This window comes from Glandiceps talaboti, chromosome 8, assembly GCF_964340395.1.
Source record: "Glandiceps talaboti chromosome 8, keGlaTala1.1, whole genome shotgun sequence".
NCBI lineage: Eukaryota > Metazoa > Hemichordata > Enteropneusta > Spengelidae > Glandiceps > Glandiceps talaboti.
The window spans coordinates 1,445,713-1,458,507 of NC_135556.1; the positions used below are offsets into that span (position 1 = coordinate 1,445,713).

Here is a 12,795-nt window from a genome sequence, read left to right on the forward strand (position 1 = left end):
TCGAACAATACTAGTATTATTGGTCCATAGTAGACTACATTGTACACAATAAGATGTCTTACAATACTAGTATTATTGGTCCATAGTAGACTACATTGCACGTAATAAGATGTCTTACAATACTAGTATTATTTGTCCATAGTAGACTACATTGCACATAATGAGATGTCGAACAATACTAGTATTATTGGTCCATAGTAGACTACATTGTACAAAATAAGATGTCTTACAATACTAGTATTATTGGTCCATAGTAGACTACATTGCACACAATAAGATGTCTTACAATACTAGTATTATTTGTCCATAGTAGACTACATTGCACATAATGAGATGTCGAACAATACTAGTATTATTGGTCCATAGTAGACTACATTGTACATAATAAGATGTCTTACAATACTAGTATTATTGGCCTATAGTAGACTACATTGCACACAATAAGATGTCTTACAATACTAGTATTATTGGTCCATAGTAGACTACATTGTACATAATAATATGTCTTACAATACTAGTATTATTTGTCCATAGTAGACTACATTGCACACAATAAGATGTCTTACAATACTAGTATTATTGGTCCATAGTAGACTACATAGTACATAATAAGATGTCTTACAATACTAGTATTATTGGTCCATAGTAGACTACTTAGTACATAATAAGATGTCTTACAATACTAGTGTTATTGGTCTATAGTAGACTACATAGTACATAATAAGATGTCTTACAATACTAGTGTTATTGGTCTATAGTAGACTACATTGCATACATTAAGATGTCTTACAATACTAGTATTATTGGTCCATAGTAGACTACATAGTACATAATAAGATGTCTTACAATACTAGTATTATTGGTCCATAGTAGACTACATAGTACATAATAAGATGTCTTACAATACTAGTGTTATTGGTCCATAGTAGACTACTTAGTACATAATAAGATGTCTTACAATACTAGTATTATTGGTCCATAGTAGACTACATAGTACATAATAAGATGTCTTACAATACTAGTGTTATTGGTCCATAGTAGACTACATAGTACATAATAAGATGTCTTTCAATACTAGTATTATTTGTCCATAGTAGACTACATAGTGCATAATAAGATGTCTTACAATACTAGTATTATTGGTCCATAGTAGACTACATTGTACATAATAAGATGTCTTACAATACTAGTATTATTGGTCCATAGTAGACTACATTGCACACAATAAGATGTCTTACAATACTAGTATTATTGGTCCATAGAAGACTACATTGAACACAATAACATGTCTTACAATACTAGTATTATTGGTCCATAGTAGACTACATTGTACATAATAAGATGTCTTACAATACTAGTATTATTGGTCCATAGTAGACTACATTGCACACATTAAGATGTCTTACAATACTAGTATTATTGGTCTATAGTAGACTACATTGTACATAATAAGATGTCTTACAATACTAGTATTATTGGTCTATAGTAGACTACATTGTACATAATAAGATGTCTTACAATACTAGTATTATTGGTCTATAGTAGACTACATTGTACATAATAAGATGTCTTACAATACTAGTATTATTGGTCCATAGTAGACTACATTGCACGTAATAAGATGTCTTACAATACTAGTATTATTGGTCCATAGTAGACTACATTGCACACAATAAGATGTCTTACAATACTAGTGTTATTGGTCTATAGTAGACTACATAGTACATAATAAGATGTCTTACAATACTAGTGTTATTGGTCTATAGTAGACTACATTGCACATAATAAGATGTCTTACAATACTAGTATTATTGGTCCATAGTAGACTACATAGTACATAATATGATGTCTTACAATACTAGTATTATTGGTCCATAGTAGACTACATTGCACATAATAAGATGTCTTACAATACTAGTATTATTGGTCCATAGTAGACTACATTGCACACAATAACATGTCTTACAATACTAGTATTATTGGTCCATAGTAGACTACATTGCACATAATAAGATGTCTTACAATACTAGTATTATTGGTCCATAGTAGACTACATAGTACATAATAAGATGTCTAACAATACTAGTATTATTGGTCCATAGTAGACTACATTGCACATAATAAGATGTCTTACAATACTAGTATTATTTGTCCATAGTAGACTACATAGTGCATAATAAGATGTCTTACAATACTAGTATTATTGGTCCATAGTAGACTACATTGCACACAATAAGATGTCTTATAATACTAGTATTATTGGTCCATAGTAGACTACATTGCACACAATAAGATGTCTTACAATACTAGTATTATTGGTCCATAGTAGACTACATTGCACACAATAAGATGTCTTACAATACTAGTATTATTGGTCCATAGTAGACTACATTGCACACAATAAGATGTCTTACAATACTAGTATTATTGGTCCATAGTAGACTACATTGCACATAATAAGATGTCTTACAATACCAGTATTATTGGTCTATAGTAGACTACATTGCACATAATAAGATGTCTTACAATACTAGTATTATTGGTCCATAGTAGACTACATTGTACATAATAATATGTCTTACAATACTAGTATTATTTGTCCATAGTAGACTACATTGCACACAATAAGATGTCTTACAATACTAGTATTATTGGTCCATAGTAGACTACATAGTACATAATAAGATGTCTTACAATACTAGTATTATTGGTCCATAGTAGACTACTTAGTACATAATAAGATGTCTTACAATACTAGTGTTATTGGTCTATAGTAGACTACATAGTACATAATAAGATGTCTTACAATACTAGTGTTATTGGTCTATAGTAGACTACATTGCATACATTAAGATGTCTTACAATACTAGTATTATTGGTCCATAGTAGACTACATAGTACATAATAAGATGTCTTACAATACTAGTATTATTGGTCCATAGTAGACTACATAGTACATAATAAGATGTCTTACAATACTAGTGTTATTGGTCCATAGTAGACTACTTAGTACATAATAAGATGTCTTACAATACTAGTATTATTGGTCCATAGTAGACTACATAGTACATAATAAGATGTCTTACAATACTAGTGTTATTGGTCCATAGTAGACTACATAGTACATAATAAGATGTCTTTCAATACTAGTATTATTTGTCCATAGTAGACTACATTGCACATAATAAGATGTCTTACAATACTAGTATTATTGGTCCATAGTAGACTACATTGTACATAATAAGATGTCTTACAATACTAGTATTATTGGTCCATAGTAGACTACATTGCACACAATAAGATGTCTTACAATACTAGTATTATTGGTCCATAGAAGACTACATTGAACACAATAACATGTCTTACAATACTAGTATTATTGGTCCATAGTAGACTACATTGTACATAACAAGATGTCTTACAATACTAGTATTATTGGTCCATAGTAGACTACATTGCACACATTAAGATGTCTTACAATACTAGTATTATTGGTCTATAGTAGACTACATTGTACATAATAAGATGTCTTACAATACTAGTATTATTGGTCTATAGTAGACTACATTGTACATAATAAGATGTCTTACAATACTAGTATTATTGGTCCATAGTAGACTACATTGCACGTAATAAGATGTCTTACAATACTAGTATTATTGGTCCATAGTAGACTACATTGCACACAATAAGATGTCTTACAATACTAGTGTTATTGGTCTATAGTAGACTACATAGTACATAATAAGATGTCTTACAATACTAGTGTTATTGGTCTATAGTAGACTACATTGCACATAATAAGATGTCTTACAATACTAGTATTATTGGTCCATAGTAGACTACATAGTACATAATATGATGTCTTACAATACTAGTATTATTGGTCCATAGTAGACTACATTGCACATAATAAGATGTCTTACAATACTAGTATTATTGGTCCATAGTAGACTACATTGCACACAATAACATGTCTTACAATACTAGTATTATTGGTCCATAGTAGACTACATTGCACATAATAAGATGTCTTACAATACTAGTATTATTGGTCCATAGTAGACTACATAGTACATAATAAGATGTCTAACAATACTAGTATTATTGGTCCATAGTAGACTACATTGCACATAATAAGATGTCTTACAATACTAGTATTATTTGTCCATAGTAGACTACATAGTGCATAATAAGATGTCTTACAATACTAGTATTATTGGTCCATAGTAGACTACATTGCACACAATAAGATGTCTTACAATACTAGTATTATTGGTCCATAGTAGACTACATTGCACACAATAAGATGTCTTACAATACTAGTACATGTATTATTGGTCTATTGTAGACTACATTGCACATAATAAGATGTCTAACAATACTAGTATTGTTGGTCCATTGTAGACTACATTGTACATAATAGGATGTCTTACATTCTAGTATTATTGGTCCATAGTAGACTACATAGTACATAATAAGATGTCTTACAATACTAGTATTATTGGTCCATAGTAGACTACATTGCACGTAATAAGATGTCTTACAATACTAGTATTATTGGTCCATAGTAGACTACATTGCACGTAATAAGATGTCTTACAATACTAGTATTATTGGTCCATAGTAGACTACATTGTACATAATAAGATGTTTTACAATACTAGTATTATTGGTCCATAGTAGACTACATTGCACACAATAAGATGTCTTACAATACTAGTATTATTGGTCCATAGTAGACTACATTGCACGTAATAAGATGTCTTACAATATTAGTATTATTGATCCATAGTAGACTACATTGCACATAATAAGATGTCTTACAATACTAGTATTATTGGTCCATAGTAGACTACATTGTACACAATAAGATGTCTTACAATACTAGTATTATTGGTCCATAGTAGACTACATTGCACACAATAAGATGTCTTACAATACTAGTATTATTGGTCCATAGTAGACTACATTGCACGTAATAAGATGTCTTACAATACTAGTATTATTGATCCATAGTAGACTACATTGTACATAATAATATGTCTTACAATACTAGTATTATTGGTCCATAGTAGACTACATTGTACACAATAAGATGTCTTACAATACTAGTATTATTGGTCCATAGTAGACTACATAGTACATAATAAGATGTCTTACAATACCAGTATTATTGATCCATAGTAGACTACATTGTACATAATAACATGTCTTACAATACTAGTATTATTGGTCCATTGTAGACTACATTGCACATAATAAGATGTCTTACAATACTAGTATTATTGGTCTATAGTAGACTACATTGCACACAATAAGATGTCTTACAATAATAGTATTATTGATCCATAGTAGACTACATTGCACACAATAAGATGTCTTACAATACCAGTATTATTGGTCTATAGTAGACTACATTGTACATAATAAGATGTCTAACAATACTAGTATTATTGGTCCATAGTAGACTACATTGTACATAATAAGATGTCTAACAATACTAGTATTATTGGTCCATAGTAGACTACATTGTACATAATAAGATGTCTTACAATACTAGTATTATTGGTCCATAGTAGACTACATTGCACACAATAAGATGTCGAACAATACTAGTATTATTGATCCATAGTAGACTACATTGTACACAATAAGATGTCTTACAATACTAGTATTATTGGTCTATAGTAGACTACATTGTACATAATAAGATGTCTTACAATACTAGTATTATTGGTCTATAGTAGACTACATTGTACATAATAAGATGTCTTACAATACTAGTATTATTGGTCTATAGTAGACTACATTGTACACAATAAGATGTCTTACAATACTAGTATTATTGGTCTATAGTAGACTACATTGTACATAATAAGATGTCTTACAATACTAGTATTATTGGTCTATAGTAGACTACATTGTACATAATAAGATGTCTTACAATACTAGTATTATTGGTCTATAGTAGACTACATTGTACATAATAAGATGTCTTACAATACTAGTATTATTGGTCTATAGTAGACTACATTGTACACAATAAGATGTCTTACAATACTAGTATTATTGGTCTATAGTAGACTACATTGTACATAATAAGATGTCTTACAATACTAGTATTATTGGTCTATAGTAGACTACATTGTACATAATAAGATGTCTTACAATACTAGTATTATTGGTCTATAGTAGACTACATTGTACATAATAAGATGTCTTACAATACTAGTAATATTGGTCTATAGTAGACTACATTGTACACAATAAGATGTCTTACAATACTAGTATTATTGGTCTATAGTAGACTACATTGTACATAATAAGATGTCTTACAATACTAGTATTATTGGTCTATAGTAGACTACATTGTACATAATAAGATGTCTTACAATACTAGTATTATTGGTCCATAGTAGACTACATTGCACATAATAAGATGTCGAACAATACTAGTATTATTGGTCCATAGTAGACTACATTGCACACAATAAGATGTCTTACAATACTAGTATTATTGGTCTATAGTAGACTACATTGTACATAATAAGATGTCTTACAATACTAGTATTATTGGTCCATAGTAGACTACATTGTACACAATAAGATGTCTTACAATACTAGTATTATTGATCCATAGTAGACTACATTGTACATAATAAGATGTCTTACAATACTAGTATTATTGATCCATAGTAGACTACATTGTACACAATAAGATGTCGAACAATACTAGTATTATTGGTCCATAGTAGACTACATTGCACACAATAAGATGTCTTACAATACTAGTATTATTGGTCCATAGTAGACTACATTGTACATAATAACATGTCTTACAATACTAGTATTATTGGTCCATTGTAGACTACATTGCACATAATAAGATGTCTTACAATACTAGTATTATTGGTCTATAGTAGACTACATTGCACACAATAAGATGTCTTACAATAATAGTATTATTGATCCATAGTAGACTACATTGTACATAATAAGATGTCTTACAATACCAGTATTATTGGTCTATAGTAGACTACATTGTACATAATAAGATGTCTAACAATACTAGTATTATTGGTCCATAGTAGACTACATTGTACATAATAAGATGTCTTACAATACTAGTATTATTGGTCCATAGTAGACTACATTGCACACAATAAGATGTCTTACAATACTAGTATTATTGATCCATAGTAGACTACATTGCACACAATAAGATGTCGAACAATACTAGTATTATTGGTCCATAGTAGACTACATTGCACATAATAAGATGTTTTACAATACTAGTATTATTGGTCCATAGTAGACTACATTGCACACAATAAGATGTCTTACAATACTAGTATTATTGATCCATAGTAGACTACATTGCACACAATAAGATGTCGAACAATACTAGTATTATTGGTCCATAGTAGACTACATTGCACATAATAAGATGTTTTACAATACTAGTATTATTGGTCCATAGTAGACTACATTGCACACAATAAGATGTCTTACAATACTAGTATTATTGATCCATAGTAGACTACATTGTACACAATAAGATGTCTTACAATACCAGTATTATTGGTCCATAGTAGACTACATTGCACACAATAAGATGTCTTACAATACCAGTATTATTGGTCCATAGTAGACTACATTGCACATAATAAGATGTTTTACAATACCAGTATTATTGGTCCATAGTAGACTACATTGTACACAATAAGATGTCTTACAATACCAGTATTATTGGTCCATAGTAGACTACATTGCACACAATAAGATGTCTTACAATACTAGTATTATTGGTCCATAGTAGACTACATTGCACATAATAAGATGTTTTACAATACTAGTATTATTGGTCCATAGTAGACTACATTGCACACAATAAGATGTCTTACAATACTAGTATTATTGATCCATAGTAGACTACATTGCACACAATAAGATGTCGAACAATACTAGTATTATTGGTCCATAGTAGACTACATTGCACATAATAAGATGTCTTACAATACTAGTATTATTGGTCCATAGTAGACTACATTGTACATAATAAGATGTCTAACAATACTAGTATTATTGGTCCATAGTAGACTACATTGCACATAATAAGATGTCTTACAATACTAGTATTATTGGTCTATAGTAGACTACATTGCACACAATAAGATGTCTTACAATACTAGTATTATTGGTCCATAGTAGACTACATTGCACACAATAAGATGTCTTACAATACCAGTATTATTGATCCATAGTAGACTACATAGTACATAATAATATGTCTTACAATACCAGTATTATTGGTCCATAGTAGACTACATTGTACATAATAATATGTCTTACAATACCAGTATTATTGGTCTATAGTAGACTACATTGCACACAATAAGATGTCTTACAATACTAGTATTATTGGTCCATAGTAGACTACATTGTACATAATAAGATGTCTTACAATACTAGTACATGTATTATTGGTCCATTGTAGACTACATTGCACATAATAAGATGTCTAACAATACTAGTACATGTATTATTGGTCCATTGTAGACTACATTGTACATAATAAGATGTCTTACAATACTAGTATTATTGGTCCATAGTAGACTACATTGCACACAATAAGATGTCTAACAATACTAGTATTATTGGTCCATAGTAGACTACATTGCACACAATAAGATGTCTTACAATACTAGTATTATTGGTCCATAGTTGACGACATTGCACATAATAAGATGTCTTACAATACTAGTATTATTGGTCTATAGTAGACTACATTGCACATAATAAGATGTCTTACAATACTAGTATTATTGGTCCATAGTAGACTACATTGTACATAATAAGATGTCTTACAATACTAGTACATATATTATTGGTCCATTGTAGACTACATTGCACATAATAAGATGTCTAACAATACTAGTATTATTGGTCCATAGTAGACTACATTGTACATAATAAGATGTCTTACAATACTAGTATTATTGGTCCATAGTAGACTACATTGTACACAATAAGATGTCTTACAATACTAGTATTATTGGTCCATAGTAGACTACATTGCACACAATAAGATGTCTTACAATACTAGTATTATTGATCCATAGTAGACTACATTGCACACAATAAGATGTCGAACAATACTAGTATTATTGGTCCATAGTAGACTACATTGCACATAATAAGATGTTTTACAATACTAGTATTATTGGTCCATAGTAGACTACATTGCACACAATAAGATGTCTTACAATACTAGTATTATTGATCCATAGTAGACTACATTGCACACAATAAGATGTCGAACAATACTAGTATTATTGGTCCATAGTAGACTACATTGCACATAATAAGATGTTTTACAATACTAGTATTATTGGTCCATAGTAGACTACATTGCACACAATAAGATGTCTTACAATACTAGTATTATTGGTCCATAGTAGACTACATTGCACACAATAAGATGTCTTACAATACTAGTATTATTGGTCCATAGTAGACTACATTGTACACAATAAGATGTCTTACAATACCAGTATTATTGGTCCATAGTAGACTACATTGCACACAATAAGATGTCTTCCAATACTAGTATTATTGGTCCATAGTAGACTACATTGCACATAATAAGATGTTTTACAATACTAGTATTATTGGTCCATAGTAGACTACATTGCACACAATAAGATGTCTTACAATACTAGTATTATTGATCCATAGTAGACTACATTGCACACAATAAGATGTCTTACAATACTAGTATTATTGGTCCATAGTAGACTACATTGCACACAATAAGATGTCTTACAATACTAGTATTATTGGTCCATAGTAGACTACATTGTACACAATAAGATGTCTTACAATACTAGTATTATTGATCCATAGTAGACTACATTGCACACAATAAGATGTCTTACAATACTAGTATTATTGGTCCATAGTAGACTACATTGCACACAATAAGATGTCTTACAATACTAGTATTATTGGTCCATAGTAGACTACATTGTACAAAATAAGATGTCTTACAATACTAGTATTATTGGTCCATAGTAGACTACATTGCACACAATAAGATGTCTTACAATACTAGTATTATTGATCCATAGTAGACTACATAGTACATAATAATATGTCTTACAATACCAGTATTATTGGTCCATAGTAGACTACATTGTACATAATAATATGTCTTACAATACCAGTATTATTGGTCTATAGTAGACTACATTGCACACAATAAGATGTCTTACAATACTAGTATTATTGGTCCATTGTAGACTACATTGTACATAATAAGATGTCTTACAATACTAGTACATGTATTATTGGTCCATTGTAGACTACATTGCACATAATAAGATGTCTAACAATACTAGTACATGTATTATTGGTCCATTGTAGACTACATTGTACATAATAAGATGTCTTACAATACTAGTATTATTGGTCCATAGTAGACTACATTGCACACAATAAGATGTCTAACAATACTAGTATTATTGGTCCATAGTAGACTACATTGCACACAATAAGATGTCTTACAATACTAGTATTATTGGTCCATAGTTGACGACATTGCACATAATAAGATGTCTTACAATACTAGTATTATTGGTCCATAGTAGACTACATTGCACATAATAAGATGTCTTACAATACTAGTATTATTGGTCCATAGTAGACTACATTGCACATAATAAGATGTCTTACAATACTAGTATTATTGGTCCATAGTAGACTACATTGCACATAATAAGATGTCTAACAATACTAGTATTATTGGTCCATTGTAGACTACATTGTACATAATAAGATGTCTTACAATACTAGTACATGTATTATTGGTCCATAGTAGACTACATTGCACATATTAAGATGTCTAACAATACTAGTATTATTGGTCCATAGTAGACTACATTGCACATAATAAGATGTCTTACAATACTAGTATTATTGGTCCATAGTAGACTACATTGCACATAATAAGATGTCTTACAATACTAGTATTATTGGTCCATAGTAGACTACATTGCACATATTAAGATGTCTTACAATACTAGTATTATTGATCCATAGTAGACTACATTGTACATAATAAGATGTCTTACAATACCAGTATTATTGGTCTATAGTAGACTACATTGTACACAATAAGATGTCTTACAATACTAGTATTATTGATCCATAGTAGACTACATTGCACGTAATAAGATGTCTTACAATACTAGTATTATTGGTCCATAGTAGACTACATTGCACACAATAAGATGTCTTACAATACTAGTGTTATTGGTCTATAGTAGACTACATTGTACATAATAAGATGTCTTACAATACTAGTATTATTGGTCCATAGTAGACTACATTGCACACAATAAGATGTCTTACAATACTAGTGTTATTGGTCTATAGTAGACTACATTGCACATAATAAGATGTCTTACAATACTAGTATTATTGGTCCATAGTAGACTACATTGCACATATTAAGATGTCTTACAATACTAGTATTATTTGTCCATAGTAGACTACATTGCACATAATAAGATGTCTAACAATACTAGTATTATTGGTCCATAGTAGACTACATTGTACATAATAAGATGTCTTACAATACTAGTATTATTTGTCCATAGTAGACTACATTGCACACAATAACATGTCTTACAATACTAGTATTATTGATCCATAGTAGACTACATTGCACATAATAAGATGTCTAACAATATTAGTATTATTGCCCATAGCACTATACTGAACCTAACAAGCTCAGTTGTGCTAAAGAAAATGTCATGCTATGGTACACTTCACAAACTAGCAACTAGCAACATCATTGTACCAATGAGTTACTTATCTGTGATTGTACATGTATTTCACTCCTAACCAACGTCAGTCAGCTAGCAATTCAACTAAGTCACTCAAAACATTCCAATCTCATTTACTTTCTTTCTAGAAATGATTTCCTTTGGCTTCAACTTACCTAGTAACTTGCTTTGTATCTGTGCCATCTGATTCTTCCAGCAGATGTTGGAAGAACTGTTGAACCGAATTCTCTGTTAGGGCTTGTCTAAGATATGGTACATATAGTGGATGTCTAGCTATCACACCTGTAATCAAAGGGTAGGACTAGGTTAGTGTTTCTGTAAGATATGGTACAAAGAGTGGATGTCTAGCTATCACACCTGTAATCAAAGGGTAGGACTAGGTTAGTGTTTCTGTAAGATATGGTACAAAGAGTGGATATCTAGCTATCACACCAGTAATCAAAGGGTAGGACTAGGTTATTGTTTCTGTAAGATATGGTACAAAGAGTGGATGTCTGGCTTTTTCATTTGACATAAAAAAAACTGCATGGTCTCAAGTTGAGTATACTCTGTGATACGAGGTACAATTGATATCAATGTATGTTAAACAAGCATTCATTGAAGACGATACATCCCCTGCAATGGATATTTTCAGAGAATTGCCACAAGTGTGATGTATTAGATTGTATGAAATATAGTGGCAATGGCACTGTAGGACAACTGTATAAATGATTGAATATTTGCATACATTTTATGAATGTTTATTTATTAGTCTATTAAGCCCAGTTGTTATCTTTCAGTGATCATTTGGCTGTTGTTATGGGTGTGGTCTAGTTGCTAGGCACATTTACATATTTTTTTTGAATGTTATTCAATTGTCTATTAATACATATCATTATCGTTGCAATATACCGGATTGTTTGATTGTTGCTATGGGTGTGGTCCTGTTGTTAGGCACATTTAC

At 30.4% G+C, this 12,795-nt stretch overlaps 1 protein-coding gene across 4 annotated transcripts in view; it reads right to left on the reverse strand.

Moving 5' to 3' along the window:
• The window catches only part of LOC144438902 (uncharacterized), a 90,636-nt gene that overhangs the window by 11,323 nt on the left and 66,518 nt on the right, over positions 1–12,795 (reverse strand). For 2 of the 4 annotated variants that reach the window (XM_078128123.1, XM_078128127.1), the window contains one exon: positions 12,008–12,134. In XM_078128123.1, coding sequence (XP_077984249.1) covers positions 12,008–12,134 — 127 coding nt within the window. Of the gene's footprint in view, positions 1–12,006; positions 12,210–12,795 lie in introns of those variants that run through there. The other 2 variants (XM_078128126.1, XM_078128124.1) reach the window with 2 other exon arrangements.